The sequence below is a fragment of the Diplodia seriata genome, assembly GCF_021436955.1.
Source record: "Diplodia seriata strain FDS-637 chromosome Unknown scaffold_6, whole genome shotgun sequence".
Taxonomy (NCBI): Eukaryota; Fungi; Ascomycota; class Dothideomycetes; order Botryosphaeriales; family Botryosphaeriaceae; genus Diplodia; species Diplodia seriata.
Window position 1 is genome coordinate 2,244,481 of NW_027117313.1, and position 26,620 is coordinate 2,271,100.

The 26,620-nt window shown below is 55.7% G+C and overlaps 6 protein-coding genes across 6 annotated transcripts; 5 read left to right on the top strand and 1 right to left on the bottom strand.

Moving 5' to 3' along the window:
• Window positions 1–596: 596 nt before the first annotated feature.
• NPY1 (NADH pyrophosphatase) lies at window positions 597–1,923 on the top strand (the record flags this gene model as incomplete). The annotated part of the gene is made up of 3 exons (XM_066777990.1): window positions 597–642; window positions 717–1,157; window positions 1,220–1,923. The coding sequence occupies 3 exons, from the start codon at window positions 597–599 to the stop codon at window positions 1,921–1,923; spliced, it is 1,191 nt and encodes a 396-aa protein (XP_066632085.1).
• A 947-nt stretch (window positions 1,924–2,870) lies between these two features.
• Window positions 2,871–4,106, top strand: SLS55_006562 (uncharacterized protein; the record flags this gene model as incomplete). The annotated part of the gene is made up of 1 exon (XM_066777991.1): window positions 2,871–4,106. The coding sequence occupies one exon, from the start codon at window positions 2,871–2,873 to the stop codon at window positions 4,104–4,106; it is 1,236 nt and encodes a 411-aa protein (XP_066632086.1).
• A 2,606-nt stretch (window positions 4,107–6,712) lies between these two features.
• On the bottom strand, window positions 6,713–7,667 carry SLS55_006563 (uncharacterized protein; the record flags this gene model as incomplete). Its single annotated transcript, XM_066777992.1, has 2 exons — window positions 6,713–7,425; window positions 7,595–7,667. The coding sequence occupies 2 exons, from the start codon at window positions 7,665–7,667 to the stop codon at window positions 6,713–6,715; spliced, it is 786 nt and encodes a 261-aa protein (XP_066632087.1).
• A 931-nt stretch (window positions 7,668–8,598) lies between these two features.
• On the top strand, window positions 8,599–9,159 carry SLS55_006564 (uncharacterized protein; the record flags this gene model as incomplete). The annotated part of the gene is made up of 3 exons (XM_066777993.1): window positions 8,599–8,614; window positions 8,737–8,874; window positions 8,927–9,159. 3 exons carry the CDS (start codon window positions 8,599–8,601, stop codon window positions 9,157–9,159), a joined length of 387 nt encoding a protein of 128 aa, XP_066632088.1.
• Window positions 9,160–10,128: 969 nt separating this feature from the next.
• On the top strand, window positions 10,129–13,552 carry SYG1 (Xenotropic and polytropic retrovirus receptor 1; the record flags this gene model as incomplete). Its single annotated transcript, XM_066777994.1, has 5 exons — window positions 10,129–10,142; window positions 10,193–10,247; window positions 10,308–11,896; window positions 12,187–12,313; window positions 12,629–13,552. The coding sequence occupies 5 exons, from the start codon at window positions 10,129–10,131 to the stop codon at window positions 13,550–13,552; spliced, it is 2,709 nt and encodes a 902-aa protein (XP_066632089.1).
• A 749-nt stretch (window positions 13,553–14,301) lies between these two features.
• On the top strand, window positions 14,302–25,943 carry TRA1 (transcription-associated protein 1; the record flags this gene model as incomplete). Its single annotated transcript, XM_066777995.1, has 3 exons — window positions 14,302–14,356; window positions 14,395–14,597; window positions 14,652–25,943. The coding sequence occupies 3 exons, from the start codon at window positions 14,302–14,304 to the stop codon at window positions 25,941–25,943; spliced, it is 11,550 nt and encodes a 3,849-aa protein (XP_066632090.1).
• Between the last annotated feature and the right edge of the window lie 677 nt (window positions 25,944–26,620).

The following is a 26,620-nucleotide window of genomic DNA, read 5'->3' on the forward strand; positions in this document are numbered from 1 at the left end:
TTTGGCGACACGAAGTGGTTCCAAGATCGATGGGCGACAGCGGTGATGACGGGTGGAGGAGCCAAGGAAGAGTAGAGCGGGCACCTCAAGGCGTCAACACAAAAACGTTATCGATAAGGCCGTGGTTTGCTTCGACCGACCCGGCTGCCAGGCACCGACGCGAGGCTCCCGCCTTGGGTCCGCAAAAGCCACTAGCAAGGGTTCCACCGCCTTGTAACTACACGATTGCCAGCAGTAGCATGTCTAGGAGTCAACATCATGCGAATCGCCGGTCGGTCTCTGAGCTGCTACCCCGCGATCCGTCGGCGGGCCGAACTCGATGCCGCTATTGGTAATCAAGCGCCCCTCAATGACGACTTGCTGCTTAGGTCCGCCACCCTCACCCTAAGCCCGCCATCATCACCACCACCTCCTTCAGTTCTTAAGCTGCGCGCGCACTGTCTCTTACTCCTAGACCCCTGAGATCTGCACTGGTCGAAGCTCGGTGCATGCAATTGACCTCCTATCTCGAACAAATCGCGATCATGTCCAGCAGCGGCAGCAAAAAACTGGCCATTCCCGACCTTCCCGAGCCTGCCCACGCCGACCTCGACTCGATGCTCGCCCGCAAGTTTGGCAAGGAAGTGGCCAACTACTTCGCCGGTTAGCCTCCAGAGATCTGCGCCCCCGCAAATATGGGTTCCCGCCATCAAGGTGCGCTGACGGATTTATGCCAGGCTCGCCGCTCAACCGCGTGTCCTTCTTGCGCCCCGACACGACTTTCCTTTCGCAAGCCCTCAAGCACGACACCTCGCGCTTCATATTATTCAAGGACCTCAACCCGCTCGTCAAGTCCGCCGACAAGCTTGCGTACGTCTCCTACAAGGATGTCGAGCCGGTCGTCGGCGATCCCTACAAGACTACCGAGGAGGACATCGTCAAGCAGTTCAACTCTTCCGCCTACCGCGCACAACTCATCTTCCTTGGCCTGGACGAGAGCAAGAAGAAGGATGGCTTTGCATACAAGGAGCATTACGGTGGACAGCCCTACTGGGCTTTGGATGTCACGCCTCGTGCCAGCGTAACCGAAGCGGCCGAGACGCTGATCAAAAAGGTGGAGGGCGAGAGCTTGTACTTTGCACAAGGTCGGATGCAGCTGTCCCTCGTCGCACCCGAAGGTATGTGGTAACTTCTACTCCAGTGCCCACCATCTACCACTCACGCTTCCCCTCGCCGACAGCCGCCATGTACGCCGAGGGCCGGCACCTGCTCGACTGGAACCTGCGCAACCCGTACTGCGGGGGTTGCGGCCACAAGACGCTGTCGACCAACGGCGGCTTCAAGCGGACGTGCCCGCCCAAGGACCTGGCGGACAGGGTTGCGGACGCGCCAGACGCGCCGGACCGGCCGCCCTGCGCGACGAGACACGGCGTTTCGAACCTGAGCTTCCCCCGCACCGACCCCACCGTCATCATGGCTGTGGTGTCGCACGACGGGCAGCGCATCATGCTGGGCCGCCAGCGCCGTTGGCCACCGTACTGGTACAGCACACTCGCCGGCTTCCTCGAGCCGGCCGAGTCGGTCGAGGAAGCGGTGCGGCGCGAGGTGTGGGAGGAGAGCGGGATCCACCTCGGCCGCGTCGTCATCCACTCGACGCAGCCGTGGCCCTACCCGGCCAATCTAATGATCGGCGCCATCGGGCAGGCCGTGCCCGACGGCGAGACGGTCCATCTGGGCCACGACGCGGAGCTGGAGGATGCGAAGTGGTTCAGCTTCGATGAGGTGAGGGAGGCGCTGCGGATCGGAACTAGCGGGCTGGGCGAGGACCCTGGTCCGGAGTACAAGCCCGGTGGCTTGAGGTTGCCGCCGTCTACGGCCATTGCCAATCAGCTCATGCGCGCGGTGGTGCTTGGCGGGTTTGTCAGCGCGGAGGCGAAGATATAGATAAGGGACTGATTTAGACAGGTAGAGATGGGATGTTGGGAAGAGATATCCTTTAAACTTTTGGCTCTGTTTTCCAGGAGCATATTTTGGGTGATCCTGCCTACCGGAAAGATATGTCGACAGGGAAAGTAGTTGCCTGCCGCCCTACAACGTAAGCGCGGGAATCTCTCCGGCGTCTGCCGCCGCAACCGTGCAACGGTAGTGCCACGTGGGCGAACGTGGTGGCTTGAGTGATGATGCATGGGTGGTGGCGCTCTCGTCAGCTTTCTTCCGACCAGCGGGACCGATAGGAACATCTAGCGTGAAACACATGATACAATCTCCGATGGACGCCTAGTGCTGGCCGCTAGACGAGTCGCCGTCTTCTAGCCGCCTTCTGGAACGTGGCCGGTGCGATGAAGCTAAGCTGAAGACCGTTTGCGAACGATGGAACGTTCCCTTGAACCCATAGCGCACGAGTCTGGCAACGATCCTCCGCCGCACTAGCTTCGCTCCAGCTGCCAGGACGCGCAAAGCGCACGTGAACGCGGCTCGATCGTACGAGATGCTAGGTCCAGACTGACCTTCCACACAACGCATCTGGTGCCTGACCCCAACCTTAACCGCCCTTTCCTCCCCCGCTTCATCCTTGTCCCTTGCCTTTCCTCCAGCACCTGCGCGGGTTGTTAAATACGATAGAGAAGTCGAAACCGTGAACCCTCTATACCAACCCTCACTCACAAGTTCCCTGTCCCGCTTCGGCACCCTTCGCTCCTTCTTCCGACTTCCGTCGGGTCCACCAAGGCTCATCTACCTCACTTCATCGGTCACCATAAGGATATCTCACCACTGCAAGGACGCACACAACCCTCGACCAAACGAAAGAGCAAGGGGGCGCGCACAGAAACGACAGCATATTCATTCGCAAAGAATAAAAGTACCAAGAAACAAAACCAAAAAAGGCCAACATGCCGCATTCAACCATCGACCGCCCCTCCTCCCCTCCCGCCCTGCCCATCGAGCTCTGGATGCACATCCTCGGCTCCGTCTCGGACACGGAATCGCTCCCCCGCCTCTGGTTCGCCGCGCGCGGCACCTCGCGCCTGCTGCGCGCCGCCGCCGAGGCCGCGTTCCCCGCCGCCCACCTGCGCCGCTGGCTGCACGTCTGCTCGTTCAAGATCCCGCGCGCGGCGCTGGCGTTCCACCGGCTGGCCGGGGGCGACAGGGAAAGGGCGGTGCTGAGGGCGCAGCCGTGGAGGGGGTTCGAGGATCGGCCGGCGGGCAGCCCGGCCGCTTTTGGCGAAGGGAAGGGGTTTGATGAGGGGGTGGGGAGGGAGTGGGTGGGGCTGTTGGGAGAGGGGGAGCAGAGGGGGGTTGGCGATTACATGCTTTGTTTGAGGGGGGTGGTGCAGGATACGGCGGTTGCAGGGTGGAAGGTTGTGAGCGAGGGGGCGGATGGTGTATTTGAGGTGGAAGTGGAGTGGAAGAAGATGCTAGATAGGCTGTTTGGAGAAGAGTTGAGGGCGAGAAGGAGGGGCGAGGTGCTGGTGAGTTTTTCTTTCGTTCAGTTCTGGTATCTTCGCAGTGTGCTGACTTCAATCCAGGCCAAACGCTTCAAGAGGGATCGCGAGGACAAGTGGGCCGTTTACGGCCCCGAAGTCATCAACGATCAACTACATTTCAGGACCTTCGAGGCAGTATTGCTGGGCAACGAAAACCATCGCGCGTATCAGAACGGATATCGCGATGCTCGCCGTCTACGTATCGAGCGATGGATTGAGAAAATCGAGAAGGACCCGAAGAGAGCGTACACGCTGCGCAAGAAAGAGATTGATGCGGAGTGGGTGCCAAACTTCAGAATGAACGCCGTCAGGGAGCGGCTGGAGAAGAAAATGGTTGAGTGGGGCGAGGAGCAGTACCCGCAACCTTCAGTCATCAGGAAGAGGCTTCTGGAAAGCGACGTACCAATGAAGCGCGAGCTGTGCACGTTGGACAATGAGCTCGCGGAGGATGAGGGAGAATGGAGCCATGACGATCATTTCGATTCAGAGAGATATGCAGAGCTCGGTCTACTCTGGAAAGGAAGGACGTCAGAAGAGGTGGAAAGGATCATGCAAATTCGTGCATATGAGGCTGAGCTGGACTCATTGCCACCCATCAAGCGCCGAGCATACCAAAACATATCTCAGGCCGTCAGAATATGATGCCTGGATCCACCGGCATTACCTATCCTCTACTCTTCCACTCATCATCCGGAACAAACCCACGAAGGAAGCGGAACACTGCAGCGTGGATTGCGCAGTATGGACGATACTTGCGCATAATACATCGATCCGTCCACCCCTCAGCTGTTTTCGCGCTCACCACCACCGCATCACACCGCCAGACAATTTCTGCTTCCACACGGGATAGCCCACTGATCCCACCTCACCGCAAGGTGGCATCCCAGCAGACTCAATGTGCAACGCTCGCACTTTTCACGTACGCCGACGCCCGTTCGACTGTCACTTGGGTGTGTCATCATGGATCGACTTGAGGGTGTCTTACCCAAACGCGGGAAATAACACTCCATTTCTGAGCTCTAGACTGATGGCAACTCCTCGAGGAAAGTGGTTTCAATTCTCGCACTTACTGCTGCCGCTCAGAGGATGAAGCCTGACCACCGCTATCAAACTGCTTCTTATCTATCATCTATTAAATGATTTGCTGGGTAGACCTTCATCAGGCTTGGAGCCATCACGAGGGTCATGCCTAAAGTCTCTACTCAATACAATATTGCCAATAATTTGTCAACCCTCTGAGACTACGTCATACTGGCCCCAGGATTGGGCTCCTCGGGCCATGCTCGCCCAGGTCAACTACTCAATACTCAGATCGCAGGCTCTGCCGTTCCAATCGAGATCCTTACATCCTTCCTTTCAGCAGTTTTTCCAGCCGAATTTTCTTGTGTTGAGGTCACTGCATCATGCTTCGAGCACAGTCTTGATGCTACCAGTGATACGACTTAGCAAATTGCGGCGGAACGCCTCAGAACGCCACACAGATATTGAAGAACCTTTGGGCATCTCAAGAGTCATCCAGCGCTATCCTAGACTATCTTTACCTCTTGGACGATGCTGCGGTGGTTGCTGAAGCGTCGAGTCTTATTGCAAAAGAATAGGGCGACCTGGAAATCCATGTTCTCCTTGGAAAGACCACTCTCGAGCCTCCTAAGCTATTCAGCTTGATCTCTTGCAGGAAGCCGAATAACATCGGTTCTGCGCTTATACACCATTGGCTGGCTCTTCCAAACAACACAGCACGCACTGGAAGGACTGCAAAGCTCTCATGGACTCGATAGTCTCTTCACCATTCTTATAGGAGTGGTCTGCGACATATTGTCCTTGTCTCTTGGGTGCGTGCAAGATAGACATATTCGACACCGAGCTCGATCTCACCCTTGCCGTATCGCTATATAAATCATCTCCGCAACTTCTATTGTATCGCCGGCGTCTACACTCTGGCTTAGCTCAGGGGTAGACGTCGGCGATACCCACACACACCGCACTCTCCAAGTGTCCGAGTTCAACCCCCGAACACACCAGTCTGCAACTCCCAAAAAATCCCCGAGGTCCAATGGAAAGGACCGAGGACGGGGTTTCTACACGCTCCGTCCGGGGAGCGTGTAGTTTTTGTTTTTGAGTCCAATGCTCACTCTCTATTTCCTTTTTTTTCCTACTTGCTTCTCTCTTTACTTTTCTCGTTTTTGAATCCTTTGCATTGTTTTCAGCTTGAAGACTCTGTTTACATGTGCGTGGTAAATCATGGTAGCGAACTGCGGTACCGCGGACGACACACACCACCACACACTTGCGTCATTCTCACCAACTTGCCCATCAGATTTTTCTAAATTAGTCATGTTATATGCTAGTACGTTGTGAAAAGTGCACGGGCTTGAGCTATGCAGATCTGGCCTGCTCATCAGCCTCAGTGTCCACGGATTTCTTCGGTCCTACCGACCTCCGCTGGGTTCTGATTTCCGATCACGGCATAGCCTCAGTCACTACCTTTTCGGCACTGTTCCTAAAAAATTAAATCCGTTCACTGGCTCTTATATCATGTTATGTCCTCCACCAAGCTCTTTGGAAGTTTCGAAGCTCTCAAGGAATATCATCGGGAATATCACCTAGACGTGGACCCTCTGGAATCCTTGCTTCAGCCCTATAACTCGTCTCTTTAACTTACTGCGGTCTACGATATGAAAGTTCGTGTACCTCTATCTAGAAACTTAAGCAGGAAGAGACCAGCAATAGTCGCTCAATGAAAGGGAGCTTTCCCCAGTATTTCTAACCTTTCAATTACCACTGGCCGTTTGTCAATTTCATGGTTTTTGGGAGCTGAATTCATGTGCTCACATCTCTCACGTACCTACTCTTTCTTGTTACTCTATTATCTTAGTGTGCTCTGCTTTATTCTTATCCGCTGTTTATGTTTAACTGTGGGTTTGAGTTATACTTCCGACTCATAGATAGTCGAAGATTATGTGTGAACGTTCTTATATGAATTGCTTATCTACATATACAGACATATGCTTCGACTACCAATGTGGAAGGGCAGTGCATTCCGCAAGAAATTCAATGCTTGAATGTTACCGCGACTGGGTATCCATATATGTTCATCTTTTATGTGTGATTCTAATATCGACCCTAGTCGGCCTCTTGTCTTCGAGCAGCTGCTTAACGCAGGCATTTCTACTGTCTACCCGCAGAAGTGCCTGCTATATCCCATATTCAGCGTCGTATATACATGTATTACCCATGCACATCGGCATCTACGAAATCTCCACCGCGCCTTCGGGCACACCCCTGACGCTCTTCAGCCTCCTCGCGAAGAACTGCATGATGGGCAGCATCTCGTCCCTATTGCTCGGCATGGCGTCGCCGACACGCTTCCACTCCTTGACCTCGGCGAACTCGAAGCTGTCTTTCAGCCGCCTCACGGCGGCGTCCGACACGCTCGAGCCGCGAGCGGCCTTGCACAGCAGCACCGGCGTCTTGAACTTCTTCTTTCCCTCCGCCTCCTCCCCCTGCTTGCTCGACGACGACAACGACGCGCCCGCCGGAGCCGCCCCGCCGACGCTCACCACGCCGCCCAGCTCTTGGCCCGGATCCGCCTTCCCGAGCTCCGCGGCGACCTGCAGCGCCGCCATGCCGCCCTGGGCGAAGCCGAAGAGCACGACGTCGCGCGGGGCGTAGCCGCACTTCCGGACGAGCACGCCGCGGACGACGTCGTCGAGCAGCAGGCGGGTGGCGGCCTTCTGGAAGCCGGCGTCCGGGTCCATGTCGCCGGTGCGCTCGTCGAACAGCACGTCGTCGCCCCAGTGGTAGCCGCCGAGGTCGAAAGGGAGGGGGGCGGGGGCCCGCACGGCGATGCAGGCCGTCTCGGGCAGCGACATCTGCGCGCCGAGGCGCGCGAAGGGGGCGTGGGTGTCGCCGAGGCCGTGGAGGAGGAGGAGGATGTTGGTGGGCGGGTGCGAGGGGGGTGCTGGGGGACGCGCGCGACACGAGGAGGGGCGCGCGTCTGTGTTAGCGCGGGGTTGTGCTTTCTGTGGAATGGAGGGGCTTAGGTGTCGGGCGGCTGGGGTTGCCGAGCCCGGGTGTGACGGACGTGTGGCGGTGTGCGGATCAGGGAGGGGTGGGGGAGTAGGGCTTACGAGGGGTGATGGTGACGGTGATTGAAGAGGGGAAGTCCTGCGCGGTGGGCAGGCGCTTCGTCGTCGGCGGCATTATTGTCGCAGCGGCGGGGTCGTGTGGCGATGTGATTGACCGGTTGGCGGAGTGAGCTTGCGAGCTGTGATGATGGCGGTGGCTGGCGCTGTCGGCTCAGCCGTGTTCAGCTCTCGGGTGGGGTTATTTTCGGCAAGGACGGGAGCTTGGGTGACGATGGTCGGTCGGCGGGCAAGGAGCTGCGTAATCGGCGTGGAAGGTGCCGTAATCGCGTTTCAGACAGAGGAACTGCTTCGTCGAGGTGGCGCGCGCAGCAACAAGCCTCGCCAAGGCCGCCAAGGATGATCAGGCAGGCTTAGATGCCGGCTTGGTGAAGCTTGAGGATGCCCCGTGCTCCCGGATCTTCGGCACGCTGCTGCTGTGCTGCCATTGCCATTCACGAGTGCCGTCTGCGTCAGTGGACAGCACGCACAACCCAGCTATCGTCGGCGGGCTACCGACGTGGCCGCAAGCCATTGCAGCAGCCTGTCAAGGGAGGCCTCGCAAGGGTCCAGATTTGCCCTTCAGCTGCTCCGGGACCCTGGCAATCTTGGGAGACGGCGCCCGTATTCTTGCTCTAACGCCCGCTAGTGCGGCAGCGCCCCCGCCAGCGACCCATCAGATCTCCAGGCACCTTGATCATGACGCCGTCGTGCGAGCCCCTCGTTCGTCAGCCGTCAGTGAAGTGGGCCCTGCTATAGCCACTTCATTCGTTCACGGCGTGGCTCAGCTCCGCGCTCCGTTACGTGGAGCCTAAGTCCTATGACGGAGCTGTCCATGCCGCTTTTGAACTGACGCAGACCGGCTGGAGGGTGGTGGATGGGTATATAACCCCGCTCAGCAGCCCCTCTCTTCGTCCTTCATCAACCATCACTTCAATCCTCACGCCCAATCTTATCTCATACCCACTTCCAAACCACCCCTTTCCCTCAACACACACTCATAAGCCAAAATGCCTTTCGGTTGGGGTACGTCCATCTTCCAGCACCCATCCAGCACCCATTGCCTCCTGTCAACCTCTCAAGCTTCTGAGCTGCCATGACCGCATCGGAACATAAGCTGTGGCATCATTGAGACTAACATATTCTAGGTGAGTCTCACGACGCCTACCAGCAGGTCTACGAGGACGGCGGCCAGAAGAACGAGTCCAGCTTCAGCCACGAGGTGATCGCTGGCGGTGCTGCCTTCGCCGGCTTCAAGGCTTTCGAGGACCACCAGCGCAAGGAGGGTAAGCGATGCTCAGTCTCAATTCAACATACAACGTTACTGACCCTGACTAGGCAAGCCCGTCGAACACGCCTTCGCTAAGGAGCTCCTTGCCGGATTTGCTGCCGCCGAGGTTGACAAGCTCGCCGAGACCAAGGGCGAGGACTTCGTCGACCGCGAGAAGGCCAAGCATGCTGCGAAGAAGCACGCCGAACAGATGTACGACGACCACTACGGTGACCAGGACCAGTACGACCCCAGCTACGATCGCCCGGACAGGCTGAACAGGCAGTTCGGTGGTTATTAAACACTTGGACATGGGAATGGAGGAACAACGTGACGAACAAGGGCGCATGTATGTACCTAGCTGGCACCACACCGCTGGAAAGGAGTGGGAGCGGCATCGAATAAGAAAGTAAAATCAGCCAAACTCTGGCCTCCTGAAAAGTGAACCGTGTTTACCCCGCATGCGGATGGTGGGGTTCCGCCAAGCTGTCCTGTGATTCTGGGCATGATTTTGACGCCTATAGCACTCGTCAACATGCTAATTGGATGCCAACGGCTGCCGATAAGCCTAGCTGGATGTGCATGTGTTGCTTGCTGGGAAATGAGAGATGCAGTTGTGGTGGACCAAAAGGGAAAGGTATGTTACACCGGAGCCCCTATCGCGATCCTGCAAAAGCTGACCGGTGACCGGCGGCAGGAGTAGGTTGTGCAAAGGCCTGAAGTAGCGAGGAGAGAGTCAGCTGCAATCAGCTCTGCAGCCAGTCCAATGCCCCTCGCTTGCGTGAGCTTGTTGTCAGTGGTCGGTACGGGTCGTTGGGGCAGCATGACGTTGCGTGTTGCGGAGGATTTGCCAGACGTGGAGCCTGAAGATCGCCCGGCGGTCGAAGTGTGGCGCCCTAGTTGTGGAATGAGAGGACTCTACGTCGATACTGCGTAATGCAAGTGCAGCGGGGTTCCACAGCGATGCCTGCGCCGCTGAGCGTTTGCTGTCAGTATTAGCATCGTGCGCCGTGCACCCAATGGTTGGCCCGCAGCGTCTGTCGGTGTTGATGTTTCTTATGCGCGAGCGCGAGAGCGCGGAAACAGAAAATCGATCGTCGCTCTGGCCCCTGCGCCTGCCCGGGGGTCTTTTCGCGACCGTCCTCTCCCAAGGAACTAGCGCAAACAACCCTACAGCTCCTAATTCTTCGATCTGCGGGGCCTTCATGTCTTGTCGCACGCTCTCTATCCTTCCGTTCGCGCCCTCGTTCGCTCCTGACACTCGCCGGGCATGAAGTTTGCCAAGTACGTTCTGCGACGCGTAACGCTGCGGCGCCCTGCTGACCTGCTGTTAGGGAGATCGAGCAGGAGCTCGTTCCCGAGTGGAGAGCCAAGTATTTGAACTACAAGGTAGCCTCCCTGCCACAGCCCTTTATTCGCGAGCGTCGCTGATCTCCATGTGCTCGGTAGCTCGGGAAGAAGAAGGTCAAGGCCATCTCTCGCGCTCTTCGCAACTGCCATCAGAGCCCCCGAACCCCGGGCCTCCGTCGAATCTCCACCTTTACGCCCTCTCCGAATAACGCTGCCCCGTCGTACTCTTTCTTGAATCGCCTAGGACGGACCTCTACTGTTGATTCCGCGGCCCCCAATCTACCGCACGATGCCCCACGGAATATCGAGACAAGCACGGCCGGAGGAGTAGAGGGTGCTCACCGATCCTCTCCGCAAGAGATACGCAGTCGAGGGACTCCGCGTGAGTCGCTTATCAAGAAGTCGCCCGACGGCGCAGACGCGCCCGCCTTGACACGGTACGGAAGCATCATAGGATCACCGCCGAGGAGGTCAGGCGGCATACCAACACTCAACTTGCCCGACCCGGCCGTTGACCCGGACCGTAACACGGTGTCTTCGGGATGGCATCAAGGAGAACCGCCTTCGCCGCCCAAGGCGGGCCCTGCACCTGGCCCCAGTGCTTTCGAGATTGGCAAGACACGATCGCCCGTCAAGCCAACATTGCCTGCGAAGTATGCGAGTATCTTCAGGCCGAAGCGCGTCAATTCCATGCCGGGAACGGCTGCTCTGGATGCGTCCAGTGATGCACGACCGAGTGTCAGAAGGATGCTATCTCTGGGCCCAGATGGAGGAGTACCACAGTCGACCCCGGGCAAAGACTCGGACGTACCTCTCGAAGCTTACCGCGAGCTAGACGTGCGTCAAGCAGAGTTCTTCAATTTCCTAGATCAGGAGCTGGAAAAGATCGAGGACTTTTACAAAGATAAGGAGGACGAGGCTACCAAGAGGCTCGAGGTTCTACGAGAGCAACTCCACATTATGCGGGACCGACGTTTGGACGAGATCATATCAAAACTTCAGAAGTCGAAGGTCAAAACCTTGTCGAATGGTCTCTTTGACTCCGAAGGATCGGACGACAAAGCCAATGGAAATGGTGTGATGTCGCAAACATGGTTGAGACCTTTCGATGATGCGATTGAGGCGGCCAAGAAGCTCCCGGAGGTAGTCAAAGGCAAGCCGAAGCCTATGAGCAAGAATGCCAGAGCCATGCAAGATCTCGGAACGCCCTGTGGGCCCGTTCCACAGGACCGCCGTGACTACGTTCGGCGCCCTGAATCACCTGGAGTACCCTACCGGACGGCGAAGCGTAAACTCAAGACCGCATTACAAGAGTATTACCGCGGCCTGGAACTTCTGAAGGCATATGCTCTGCTCAACCGGACAGCATTTCGCAAGATCAACAAGAAGTACGACAAGACCGTCATGGCGCGGCCAACTATGCGCTACATGAATGAGAAGGTCAACAACGCGTGGTTCGTGAAAAGCGACATCATTGACGGCCATCTGCATGTGGTTGAGGATCTCTACGCGAGGTACTTCTACCGCGGCAACCACAAAATTGCAGTGGGCAAGCTGCGCATCAAGTCGGCGAAGGCTGGCGACTTCACCGGCTCTACATTCCGCAATGGCTTGATGCTAGCTACCGGAACAGTTTTTGGCTGTGAAGGTATTGCCTATGCGTCGAAATATGTCCTCGACGATGACTCGTCAATTCACACGGCAACACAATTCCTGTTGCAGATATACGCAGGATACTTCCTGATGCTTCTTCTTTTCCTTTTCTTCTGTCTTGACTGCAAGATCTGGACGGACCAGAAGATCAATTACGGTTTCGTTTTTGAGTTTGATACCCGGACACAGCTTGATTGGCGACAGCTGTGCGAGGTAAGCTGATTCTCGCCTCAGAATAGGAATTTTGGGTCAAACTAACCACCGTCGGTCAGATACCGTGTCTCTGCGTTCTCCTCGAAGGTCTAATCATGTGGCTTAATTTCAGTCGCTATGGTGGCGACTCTATGTACATCTACTGGCCCGTCGTTTTGATTGGCCTGACAGTACTCGTCATCTTCCTTCCTGCCCCTTTCCTGTACCACCGCAGCAGACGGTGGTTTGCTTATTCCAACGTGAGTTGAGCCAAGCTAGGATTGTTCCTGCCTCTTTGTCTAACAGTAGCAGTGGCGACTTTTCTTCGCTGGCCTTTATCCGGTTGAGTTTCGGGACTTCTTCTTGGGTGATATGTTTTGCTCCCAGACATACGCTATGGGTGTAGGTTTCTAGCTCCTTGAGCCCGGTGCACGTGCTTATTTGATCAACAGAACATCGAGCTCTTCTTTTGTTTATACGCCAACGGGTGGGACAGCCCAGCCTCTTGCAACTCGTCGCACTCTCGACTATTGGGCTTCTTCTCCACGTTACCCGGTATTTGGCGCGCCCTACAGTGTCTGCGGCGTTACTACGACACCCGCAACTTCTTTCCGCACCTGGTAAACTGTGGGAAGTACACCTGGACCATCATGTACTACATGAGCCTCAGTCTCTACCGGATCCATAAGAGCTGGCATTTGCGGACGCTCTTCATCTTCTGCGCGACGGTCAACGCAGTGTATTGCAGTATCTGGGACCTGGTCATGGATTGGAGTCTGATGAATCCGTACGCCAAGAAACCGTTCCTTCGTGATAATCTCGGGTACAAAAACGTGTATTGGTACTACGTCGCCATCGTTTTGGATCCCATACTCCGGTTCAACTGGATCTTCTATGCCATATACGGCGATGATTACCAGCACTCGGCGATCCTCTCGTTCATGGTGTCCTTATCGGAAATATTCCGCCGTGGAATGTGGACCCTGTTCCGCGTTGAGAACGAACATTGCACGAACGTGGTCAAGTACCGAGCTTCACGAGACGTGCCTCTGCCATACAGCGTTCCGGTCTCAACTAGGGAAAGCCTGGAGCAAGGTGACGGACCGGCTGCCCTACGGCCGAGCACTCCCCAAGCGCTCGAATCTCAAGTATCTGGTGCAACTACAGGAACCGACCTAGAAGGTCAACGATCGGGCCGGGGCTCCATCCGTCACAGACCACCACCACCAACACCTACGACTCGTGCTCTTACTCGTGTGGGTACTCTGCTTCACGCTGCGCATGCCCAGGATTTTGAGCGTCGTAAGAAGCCTGAGGTAGGGCCAAGCGGTGGTAATGATGAAGACGACGAGGATGATGACTACGAGGAGGGCAGCGACGAGGATTCGAAGAGGCGGGGGGAACTTATGGAGGAGGATGTGGAGGATATAGCGAGAGCAGAGGGATTGATTTCGAGAGTGAGCATGGAAAGCCCGCAGCCGACTGCCAGAGGCTCTTAAGGCTTTTTATTGACAGTAACGCAATATACCCATACTGTTTCTCTTTTGCATTCCAGTTCTCCTTGTTGGGGTTGCGTGCATGGTTCATGAGTGATCAGGGATAGTGTGATCAGAGAACCGTGGTTGGGCGTTCTTTTGCAAACCGCATCGAATCATACCCTCGTTAGCCCATTAATCCATTTGGAACTTGGTTATTCATTCCTACGTACGTAGTAACCGGTGACGTTTTATTTCCCTGGTGCCTGGTTTTTGCTTGGGTGCGGAGTGGAAGGCGGCGCGGCGGGTTGGAGCAAGCTGCCGTTAGCGGCATGGCCTTAGGGCTTCCAAAAAGGGCAAAGGATCGTCGTACTTGCCTCGCGCGACGCCCCGGCCGCGAAGTTCGCGGTTGCTCGTCTTCACGTCCGCAGCTCTGTCACCACCGTAGCCTCCCCCCGCCGCGCGCCCCCGCATCTCCGCGCCATTTCCGATTTCGCCGCTTTCCTTCGCTTGTCGCTCGCGGCGATTAATGCTCAACGACCTCACAAATTTACTACGCGACAAGCCGTCACCTAATTCCGCCGCATTCGTAGCTCCGCGCCTTGCGCAGCCTTCCCATCCTCGCCGATCCCGATCGCTTCCACCCATGCGTTGGCACAACCACGAGGCATAACAACCATCGGGGTCACTGCGCGCCCAGTATCCTTCCGGGTGACAGGAGGGGACATTGTGTAACGCGTTCCGGCGGCCGACACGCTGCGAAAGCTGCAACCATGGCGGACAGAAACATGGAGGTGTATCTGAGCAAGCTGGCGGACACGACGTCAGGTAAGGCTTTACCAATTCTCACCTGGAATGCACGTCAGAGGATGCGGCCAGCGGGCCGCGTGCTAATTCGCTCGATCTTCCAGACCTGAAGGTCAAGACCGGCGTTGCGACAGAGATTCGGGACAGCATTGAGCTCTACTGCTCTGGCTCGACGTATGGCGTCTTCCTGGAGAAGTTTATCCCGGTCTTCCTCAAGCTCCTAGAAGGGGCGCCTGTCTTCGTGAGCACATCGCCGGAGCAGGTAAGTCCGAATGCCAGCCTCGCGCCTGGTCGTTTGCTGACACAAGACTGCTAGCGTCTACGCAACTGCATATTAGAGATCCTGCACCGGTTACCCATGAGCCCGACCGAAGCACTAGAACCGTACGCCGCCCAAATCGTTGACCGACTCATGGTATTGGCGAAGATCGAGAACGAGGATAATGCGGCGTTGTGTATGAAGACGATCATGGACTTCGAAAGGCACCAGACCAAGGCGCTGCAGGACCGGGTACAGCCATTTCTGGACCTTATTGCTGAGATGTTCGAGAACATGGATGCTGCGGTCAAGGACACGTTCGACAGCCCTTCTGGAAATCCGGCGTCGCAAGCAATTCCGTCCACGCCTAGTAATTCGCAATACTCGCAATCCCCGCGCCCGGGCTCACCTGGCGCCGGCGGACCGTCAGGTGGCCCAGACTTGGGAGGGGAACAGCAGCAGACGAGACATCTGCTGAAGGGTATGCAGTCATTCAAGGTGCTGGCAGAATGCCCGATCATTGTGGTGTCGCTTTTCCAGGCGTACAGGAACTGCGTCCACAAGAATGTGAAGCGTTTCGTGCCGCTGATCAAGAACGTCCTGCTTCTCCAGGCACCACCGCAAGAGAGGGCACATGCGGAGGCCAAGGCGAGAAATGACATTTTCACGGGTGTGAGCAAGGAGATCAAGAATCGGGCTGCGTTCGGAGAGTTCATCACTGCCCAGGTTAAGACGATGAGCTTTTTGGCATATCTACTACGCGTGTATGCACAGCAGCTTACGGATTTCCTTCCAACATTGCCGGACATCGTGGTTCGCTTATTACAGGACTGTCCGAGGGAGAAGTCTGGTGCCAGGAAGGAGCTTCTCGTCGCCATTCGTCACATCATCAACTTCAACTTCCGGAAAATCTTTTTGAAAAAGATTGATGAGCTGCTCGACGAGAGAACCTTGATCGGAGATGGCCTGACTGTGTACGAGACGATGCGGCCGTTGGCGTACAGCATGCTTGCCGATCTAATCCACCATCTGAGAGAATCATTATCACAGGAACAGATCAGAAGGACGATCGAGGTCTACACTAAGAACCTGCACGACAGCTTCCCTGGCACCAGCTTCCAGACTATGAGCGCGAAGCTATTGTTGAACATGGCTGAGTGCATTGCTAAATTGGAGCCCAAGCAGGAAGCCCGTTACTACTTGGTGATGATTCTCAACGCCATAGGCGACAAGTTTGCCGCGATGAACCGCCAATTCGACAACGCAGTAAAGGTCTCCAATCAGTTCTCTAGTCCAACCATCGAGGCCACCCCGGAAAACTACCTGGCCGAGAAGGATAGCCCGCCGGATTGGGACGAGATTGACATTTTCAACGCAACTCCGATAAAGACGTCAAACCCTCGCGAGCGGGCATCGGATCCAATTGCAGACAACAAGTTTCTTTTCAAGAACCTGTTGCATGGATTGAAGAACCTCTTCTATCAACTTAGGGTCTGCAACCCGCCAAAGATAAAGGAAGAGATCGACCCGAGCGTACCGACGCCAGCAAATTGGCATGAAGTGTCATTTGGCTACAACGCGGAGGAGGTTGAGGTCCTCATCAAGCTTTTCCGCGAAGGCGCCCAAGTTTTCCGTTATTACGGTGTGGAGAAGACACCCGGCGAGAAGGAGAGCCTATCACCCACGGAACTCCTTGCCAACCAGCACATGATGTCGAGCGGGAAGGAGGAGAAGGAGCTCCTGGAAGCTTTCGCCACCGTTTTCCATCACATCGACCCGGCCACGTTCCACGAAGTGTTTGAATCTGAGATACCCCACCTTTACGAGATGATGTTCGAACATAATCCTCTACTACACGTCCCCCAGTTCCTTCTAGCCAGCGAGGCAACTTCTCCGAGTTTCGCTGGCATGCTTCTTCAATTCTTGATGGGCAACATCGACGAAGTTGGCACTTCCGATGTCAAGAAGTCGTCCATCTTACTCCGCCTCTTTAAGCTTTCCTTCATGGCCGTCACCCTCTTCTCGCAACAGAATGAACAGGTTTTGCTACCACACGTCACCAAGATTGTTACCAGGTCAATCGAGCTATCGACCACGGCCGAAGAACCGATGAACTACTTCCTTCTCCTCCGATCGCTTTTCAGGAGTATTGGCGGTGGCCGATTCGAGCATCTCTACAAAGAAATTCTTCCTCTGTTGGAGATGCTCTTGGAGGTGCTCAACAACCTGCTCATCGCTGCGCGGAAACCTTCCGAGCGGGACCTGTTCGTGGAGCTGTCACTTACCGTGCCTGCTCGTCTAAGCAACCTACTTCCACACCTGAGCTACCTTATGCGGCCCCTGGTGGTCGCTCTGAGAGCAGGCTCGGATTTGGTGGGTCAAGGTCTCCGAACGTTGGAACTATGCGTTGATAACCTGACTGCGGACTACTTGGATCCCATCATGGCGCCCGTCATCGATGAGCTCATGCAAGGCCTTTGGGAACATCTCAAGCCAACTCCATACAGCCATTTCCATGCGCACACCACTATGAGGATTCTAGGTAAGCTTGGTGGACGGAACAGGAGATTCATCAACGGACCCCCGCCACTCCAGTACAAGTCCTACGCCGACGACGAGCCAAGCATCGACATCCGTCTCATCGGGTCTTTGAAAGATCGTGCCTTTCCGACGTCTATTGGTGTCGAAAATGCTATTGGAAAGCTTTGGGAAACCCCAAAAACCCCGGCGGCGAAAAAGTCAGACTGTTTCCACAAGCAGCAGGCTTTCAAGTTCATCACCTCGCAAGTCAAGCTGCTCTTGGGCGCAGACAGCCTGCCCGAAGATTTTGCGCAACTCGTCCGCCTGCAGGCTGATGACCTGAGCAACGGTACTCATGATCGTGGTTCTGATGTTCTGGAGGCGTCCGAAAGGGACAAGTCGAACACGAAGAAGGATGCGCAACAGGATTCTCTACGGAAACTTCTCAAGGCAGTGATGTTCTGCAACTCGATTCCTGAGCTTAAAGGGGAGGCTACATCATTTATGGCCCACATCTGCCGACACTTCGCCCTTCTGGAAGTCGGAACTGCTCTTGCGACCATCAAGCACCGCAAGAAGCCCTTCGACGTCAATTCTGGTGAAGGCCCGGTGGTGATCGAGAGTCGGGTAATTCTTGAGGCAATCTCGGATTCGTTGGCATCAGACCACGTCGAAGTCAGGGAGGCGGCTGAAGAAGCCCTCAAGACGCTGTACCAGGCAGCAGTTACCATTTTCGGCGACCCAAGCAAGGCAGAGAAACTCACACTTTTCAAGCACCTGGCCGACATTTTCTGCCATAATTGCCACCAGGAGGAATGGTTCGTCAAGCATGGAGGCACTCTCGGTATCGACATTCTTACCACGAAGCTCGGTCTCAGCGACGCGTGGATCAATGAGGGTGGGCGACTCAACCATTTCTCCCGGGCCTTGGTGTACGTCATGCAAGACATGCCTCTGGACCTGACGAGTTCGACGCGCCACAACTCCCAGACTACGCTCGAGAAGTTGCTGCGCCGGTGCAGCGGCCTGTGGTCGAAGGATGATCTGAAATCACCCCCCAACTCGGACAACAAGCTTCTTAGCTTGTGTGGTTTCCTTGTGACTATGCTCTCGCATTCCAACAAGCACGTGCGGAAAGCGGCGCAGGACAACCTGAAGATTATCGCCGAGTCGACTCACACTGAAGTCCATGAGCTCGTCCTTCCCGTCAGCAAGCGGCTCTTGGACCCAATCTTCAACAAGCCACTCCGCGCATTGCCCTTCAGCATCCAGATTGGCTACATCGACGCGGTTACTTTCTGCTTGAAGCTCGGCCATGGCGTTTTGACTTTCAATGAGCTGTTGACGCGTCTTCTTACGGAAGCTCTCGCACTTGCTGATGCCGAAGATGAAGGACTGACGGCAAAACCGTACGAGCAGAGGAACGCAGAGGCTATTGTCAACCTACGCGTCGCTTGTATTCGATTGCTTTCCACCGCGCAGACATTCCCTGAATTCTCGTCGAATCCACCAAACCAGACCTTCCTCCGTGTTATCGCTGTGTTCTTCAAGGCGCTGTACTCGAAGTCCCCACAAGTCGTTGATGCAGCAAACGCAGGCCTTCAAGGAGTGCTGCACACAACCAACAAGCTGCCGAAGGACGTTTTGCAGAGCGGCCTCCGACCCATCCTGGTCAACCTCCAGGATCCCAAGAAGCTCACAGTCGAGGGTCTCGATGGACTTGCTAGACTGCTGAAGCTGCTCACCAATTATTTCAAGGTCGAGATTGGCTCTCGTCTCCTGGATCACATGAAGGTCATCGCGGATCAACGCGTGCTGCAGGCCACTTCTTTTGGTTTGATTGAGCAACACAAGGCGATGAAGACGGTTACTGCAATCCTCAACGTCTTCCACTTGCTTCCGGCAGCCGCCGTCAGCTTTCTGGGCCAACTTGTTCAGAAGGTCATGGAGCTCGAAGGGGCGCTGCGTAGGACGCACTACAGCCCGTTCCGCAAGCCGCTGATCAAATACTTGAACCACTACCCGAAGGAGGCTTGGAATGATTTCGCACCCCGCATTAGGGATCATGCTAGTGGCCGCTTCTTCGCCCAGATCATGGCAGACCCAGCGAGTGGCCCTCTTCGAGAGGTTCTCGTCAACGATACTCAGGGTTTCATCAACGCCTTCGCAATCGACGACGACCCGATGAGGTGGCCTGCTTCCATCAACGCAATTCACGTGGTGGACTCTGTATGCAAGTATCCCGAGACCAGCACCTGGCTCGTCAACCACGCAGACCTGCGCAAAGCGCTCATCGAGGCCGGAAAGTCATTGGAAACTCGCCTCAGGCAAAACAAGATTGAGGCTAGTTTGCGTCTTGCAGTCGATCAGGCTGGTGAGAGGCTTATTGGCGTCTTTACCAACTACCTCACCCATGAGCCCGACAATCTTGACTTCTTTGTTGAGATCATTGACGCGGTCACGGCCGAGGAGCTCAAAGCTTCGCCGGCGCTGTTCAAGTTCATCTACAAGATAATGATCTCAAACGAGTCGGTTGACTACTGGAGATCACTCATCATTCGCTGCATTGATCTCTACACCGGTCGCAACACCTCGCAAAAGACGAAGACGTTCGTCTTCCACAACATCGTTAACCCGGTGTTTGCCATGGATGTGATGCGGAACTGGGATAGCCTGTTTGGTGCGGCGAAGGGCACTCAGCTGATGGACCGTAGCATGACGGAAACTATCCACAACCGCCTTTGGCGCGTCTACTCGATGGAGCAGGTGGAAGAGACAGGCCAGCTCGGCGTCGACCACTCGAGGATGGAGCTGCTTCAGATGACTACGCTCCTTGTCAAGTATCATCACGGCCTTATCCAGGACACTCGCAAAGACGTCATCAAGTTCGGATGGAACTACATTCGTCTTGAGGATATCATCAACAAGCACGCTGCCTACGTGCTGATCGCGTACTTCATCGCCCATTATGAAACACCGCCAAAGATTGCCATCCAGATCTACTCTCAGCTACTCAGAGCCCACCAAAACGAGGGCCGGCCGCTGGTCATGCAAGCTCTGGAGGTCCTTGCGCCTGTCTTGAAGAAGCGCATTGGTGGCGTAGACAACAAACAGCCACCAATGTGGGCCAGAATCCCGAAGAAGATTCTCACCGAGGAGAGCTCCAACCTGCAGCAGCTGATCAGCATCTTCAACTTCCTTGTGCGCTACCCGGATCTATTCTACGAGGCAAGAGAGCCGCTGTCGACAATCATCATTCCCTCGCTTCCTAAGATTGCCCAGCCGCCAAGCCTGGGTAATGACCACAAGAAGATTGCTCTGAATCTCATCAATCTGCTGCGCCGATGGGAAATGAGAAGTGCAAACGAGTCGGGCTTGAGTCTCGATCATCTCAGCATTGGGAGTAGATCGCCAAAGAGACGTCACGACGGCTCGATGGTCGCTCCTGATCTATCGTCAAGACAGTTCGTTGCGCCTCCGGCCTTGCGCCAGGCTCTGATCAAGTACCTTGCTACGTTCATCATGTTGATCCCCGAGCGCTATCCCGTCCCTTCCACCAAGATCCGTGAGAGTACAGCGTCACACAATGCACCGCCTGCACAATCCACGGATGCTTGCGAGATGGCTGTGGAGCTACTGCAAGACCTGTTGTCTGCGTACTGGAGCGATTTAGACATCGACAGCATCCTTGCGAGGGTGGAGAACGTCATTATGACAGAACCGAAGCAGGAAGAAAAGCCCGAAGTCGCGACCACAAGGCTTATCAATGCTCTTCAAGTACTCAAAGTGTTCGTCAACGTCAGATCGGGCGACTGGATCTTGGCGCATCTGCCGCAACTCCAGAAGGTGCTCGAGAAGCCTATCCGTAATGAGAGTGCTGAGATCCAGGATTGCCTCCATGCACTCAGCGACGAAGACAGCAGGGTCAAGCTTAAGCCACTCATGAAGCGCATTCTCGAAGTCCTGCCTGAGCCCAGCACCGACGAGGATGGTGCTACCACAGAAGAGACGCCTTCTACTGAATTCGTGGCTTTCTGCAACCAGGTGGCCACGGAGACTCTAGGGAACAACAACAACATTGCGGCTGTCAACCTGCTCTGGACTCTTTGCCAGCACCGACCGGATGATGTCGATCAGCAGCACATTGTCCAGGTTGTGAAGGTCTTGAACACGATGAGCAGAGAACACTTGACGGCGCCTAGTCAAGGCCAGGGTATGATGCATGGAATGCGCTCCGAGGGCCAAAATGGGGCGCCAATGGGCTCATATGACCATGAGATCCAAGTCGGGCTCATTCTCAAGGCCATCGACTTCTTGGCCGCCCGCATGAGCCAGCTTGGAGACCAGAGGCGTCCTTTCCTGACGTTCCTCGCCTCACTGGTCGAGCGTTCGCCGAGCAATTCTATCTGCCAGAAAATCGTGGATCTCACTGATGGCTGGATATTTGACAGCAACGAGCCTGTGCCGACACTGAAGGAGAAGACGGCTGTTCTGTCAAAGATGCAAGCCTTCGAGTCGCGAGCGGATAAGACGCTCCTGACCAAGTTCCTTACCCTGGTCATCCGCATCTATGAGGACCCCAAGATTACTAGATCGGAGCTTACCGTGCGCATGGAGCATGCGTTCCTAATTGGCACGAGGGCGGAGGACGTGGAGATGCGCAACCGCTTCATGACTATTTTCGACCGCAGCCTCAGCAGGACGGCTAGCGCTCGGTTGAACTATGTCATTGCGGGTCAGAATTGGGACATTCTCGGCCGTTCATTCTGGCTCAACCAGGTCGTTCACCTTATGTTCGGCTCGGTAGAGATGAACAACACCGCACAGCTCCACTCCGAGGACTTCAGAGTCATGTCGGCTTCGACTCTCTTTGGTACCTACTCGAGGGATCCCCGCGTGGGCGACGTCATGGTGGATGACCAGCTAGAGTCATACGTCTCAAACCATCGCCAGTTTGTCAACTCTTTCGGCGACGTCAAGATTCGGGACCTTTTCGATCCGCTCACTCATCTTCAACACGTCGATTCAAACCTTACGCACGATATCTGGGTCCATTTCTTCCCTCTCTGCTGGTCGGCGCTGGCCAAAGATGACCAAGTGGATCTCGAGAAGGGCCTCGTTGCCCTGCTCACAAAGGACTACCACATGCAATCCATCGACGAGCGGCCGAACTGTGTGCAGACGGTTCTTGAAGGTGTGGTCAAGGCAAGACCGAGAGTCAAGTTCCCGCCACACGTGATGAAATACCTTGCGCAGACCTACAATGCCTGGTACACAGCGCTATGCTATCTGGAGGACTACGCCATTGACCCCATTATCGATACTGCACAGGTTCGGGAGAGCAACTTGGATGCTCTACTGGAAGTTTATTCTCAGCTCGAAGAACACGACCTATTCTACGGCACTTGGAGGAGGCGCTGCCAGTATGTTGAGACCAACGCAGCTCTGTCCTACGAGCAAAACGGCATGTGGGACAATGCTCAGAAGCTGTACGAGACTGCCCAGATCAAGGCTCGCACCGGCGCTTTGCCGTTCTCACAAGGCGAGTACATGCTTTGGGAAGACCATTGGGTTGTTTGCGCGCAGAAACTGCAGCAATGGGAGATTCTGAGCGACTTTGCCAAGCACGAGAACTTCTCGGATCTCTACCTTGAATCCATGTGGCGGATATTTGATGCCTGGCAGAACAACGAGCAGCGCGAGCAGCTCGAATCAAGCATCAAGGCCGTGTCGGACGCGCCTACGCCTCGGCGCATCTTCTTCCAGGCGTTCTTGTCCCTCCTCAAGCTGCACGGAGGCCACGAAACCAATCAAGACTTTAACAAAGTCGTCGACGACGCGATCCAGCTGTCCATCCGGAAGTGGCACCAGCTGCCCAAGAGAACCACGAACGCCCATATCCCGCTGCTTCAGAACTTCCAGCAGTTGGTCGAGCTTCACGATGCGAGTGTCATCTGCTCCAGCTTGGGTGGTACAACTCAGCAGAACTTGGACCACAAGTCGCAGGAGCTCAAGCTGCTGCTCAGCACGTGGCGCGACCGTCTGCCAAACTTCTGGGACGACATCAACGCGTGGCAGGACCTCGTCACCTGGCGTCAGCACATTTTCCATCTCATCAATGGCAAGTATCTGCAGCTGTTGCCTCAGCAGCAGGGTAACGCCAGCGGCAACTCTTACGCTTACCGAGGCTACCACGAGACGGCCTGGATCATCAACAGGTTCGCACACGTGGCTCGCAAGCACAGCCTTCCAGATGTCTGCATCAACCAACTCAGCCGGATCTACACGCTACCCAACATTGAGATCCAGGAAGCCTTCCTTAAGCTGCGCGAGCAGGCCAAGTGTCACTATCAGAACAAGCAGGAGCTCAACAGCGGTCTGGATGTCATCAACAACACCAACCTCAACTACTTCGGTGCGCAGCAGAAAGCGGAGTTCTATACGCTCAAGGGCATGTTCCTCGCGAAGCTTGGCCAGACGAACGAGGCCAATGATGCCTTTGGCAGCGCACTGTACTTCGACATTAAGTTGCCCAAGGCGTGGAAGGAGTGGGGTCGCTACAACGACAACCTGTTCAAGCAGAGCCCGCAAGTCTTGGACAAGGCTGCGGCAGCTATCAGCTGCTATCTCGAGGCTGCGAGCCAGTACAAGAACCACAAGTCACGTGAGTTGCTCGGCCGCATCCTGTGGCTGCTCAGCTTGGACAACTCAGAGCGCGATTTGGCGAAGACTTTCGAAACGTTCAAAGGCGATACGCCTTCCTGGTACTGGATCACGTACATTCCGCAGCTGTTTGTCGGCCTTTCGCGGCCGGAGGCCCCGATTTGCAGACAGGTGCTCGGCAAGTTGGCGAAGACATACCCGCAGGCGCTGTTCTTCCAACTACGCACTAGCAGGGAGGACTTCCACCAGATCCGCAAGCAGCAGGAGGCGAAGGAAGCGAGAGAGAAGTTGATATTGGAGAAGAAGAAGCAGGCACAGCAGGGGACTAGTGGTGCGCAGAGCCAGAACCAGAGCTCGGACACCAAACAAGGCTCACCATCGAGGCCGAACACATCAAGCGGCAGCGAGCAGAAGCTAGGCGCTTCTAGTGGGAGCGATAACAATAGCCAGAGTGGCGGCCAAAACAACACGAATGGACAGAAGACGGAGAACGGGCAGTCCACGCCGAGCACCGAACAACCGCCGCAGCCCAGGAAGCCGTGGGATTATGTGGAAGAGGTCATGGCTGCGCTCAAGACCGCCTTCCCTCTCCTTGCGCTATCGATGGAGACGATGAGCGATGGCATTGCCAAGCACTTCAAGTGTCCTCCCGACGAGGATGCGTACCGCCTCATCGTCGCTCTGCTGAACGACGGTCTCAGCTACATTGGACGCCAGCCCGCTCTGTACCAGGAAACCAAGCTACCTACCTCGACAGAGGCCAACATCACGCGTTTTGCTGAGTCTGTTCTGCCGCCGCACATTCGCAGGTCTTTCGAGGCCGACTTTGTGACGAAGAAGCCTACGATGTACGAGTACATCCAGAAGCTGCGCAAGTGGAGAAACCGCTTCGAGGAGAGACTTGATCGCCGCAGACTGACACACCACCTCGAGTCGTACACTACCCATTTGAGCGACTTCAAGTACCAGAAGTTCGATGAGATCGAAGTCCCTGGGCAGTACCTACTGCACCGCGACAAGAACCAGGACTTCGTCCGCATCGAGCGGTTCCTGCCCGACATTGACTTGGTCAGGACCGTGGGCTTCTGCCACCGTCGTCTCAAGATTCGTGGTCATGATGGCAGCACGCATCCTTTCGCGATCCAGCACCCGGCCGCGCGCAACTGCAGGCGTGAGGAGCGCATCTTGCAGCTGTTCCGCATCTTCAACACCACGCTGTCCAAACGCAAGGAGAGCAGGCGCCGTAATCTGCAGTTCACGCTTCCGCTGATGGTACCGCTCTCGCCCGGTGTGAGAATGGTGCAAGACGACTCGTCGTACATCAGCCTGCAGGGTATCTACGAGGACTACTGCCGTCGCAACGGCATCAACAAGGACGATCCGATCCTCTTCGCGATTGAGAAGCTTCGCAGTCTCGGGCCGCAACTGCTGTCGGCACAGCCACCGCAGGGACATCCCAATGCGGATGTCGTCCGCCAACGCAACATCGAGCAAAGCACGGCCATCCGGCTTGAGGTCTTCGCGGCTATCCAGGAGAAGTACGTGCCGCCAACGGCTGTGCTCGACTACTTCAACGCCATCTACCCCTCGTTTGCCGACCTGTGGCTGTTCCGCCGGCAGTTCTCGTACCAGCTGGCAGCGTTGACGTTCATCACGTACATCATGCACATGAACACGCGCTACCCACACAAGATGAACATCTCGCGGCGCACGGGTAACATATGGGGCTCGGAGCTGGTGCCGTCGATGGCGGGCGGCAAGCCCTTGTTCCACAACCCTGAGCCGGTGCCGTTCCGGCTGACGCCGAACCTGCAGACGATGATGGGGCCGCTGGCGACGGAGGGTATCTTCGCGCCGGCGCTGATGGCGATTGCGCGGTGCGTGGTGGAGCCCGACGGCGAGCTGGAGATGCAGCTGAGCATCTTCGTGCGTGACGAGATGGTGCACTGGCACACGCAGCAGCACCGGCAGCACGTGCAGGACGGGCAGCTGCGCGAGAGCGTCGAGCACAACTCGGGCCAGATTGTCAAGCGGGCCAAGAGCCTGGCCGAGGTGCCCAACAGCAACAACTTGCCGGCGAACCAGACGGTCGTGGACCTCGTCAGCGTGGCGGTCAACCCTGGGAAGCTGTGCATGACGGATCCGCTTTGGATGCCGTATTTGTAGAGAAGGAGCGATGACTGAGAGGTCTCTTTCGATGCAATGGAATTTGGACGGGGAGTTGGGTTCTGGGGTGGATTCAGGATGGCGTTTTGAGGGGGTACAAGTGGGTTGGGACATCGGACGATGTCAACGGCGGAGTGGGATAGCATGGATGGGATACCACAAGGAGGATCTTCGTCTTCCTTACTTCTGATCTTCATTCTCCCTTTCTTCTTCTCTTGTATTGTATGAACATTCATTCAAAGCGTAGTTAGCGAGGCGTATATGCGGAAGGGTATGGCAGAATAAAATTGGTTAATAGAGCGGCGAGCTTTGCACAGTTGCATTTCTAGCGATGGGACGATCAAGTCACTGATATCGTCGATTCGATAGATAAAACAGAAAATCAATAGAGAGCTCATTCCATCAATATCAGATCTTTCTTCGTAAAGGTACGCGTTCCCCATGGCCCTTGACTGGGAGGTCTCACGTCTGACAAGAATTTGCAGAAGAGAGCACTTGTTCATCACTTTCTCTGGCATACAGCCACCTCTCGCAGCCGATGGCTAGCGCGAAGAATAGCAGAACATGGTGTAACTATGCCTTAGCTCGTTCTTAGAGGGGGAAAAAAATCAATACGTAGGTAGTTAAAGCCATCATCCAGACGTGTATGTAGAATTTTTAATTCGACATTCTCGTCC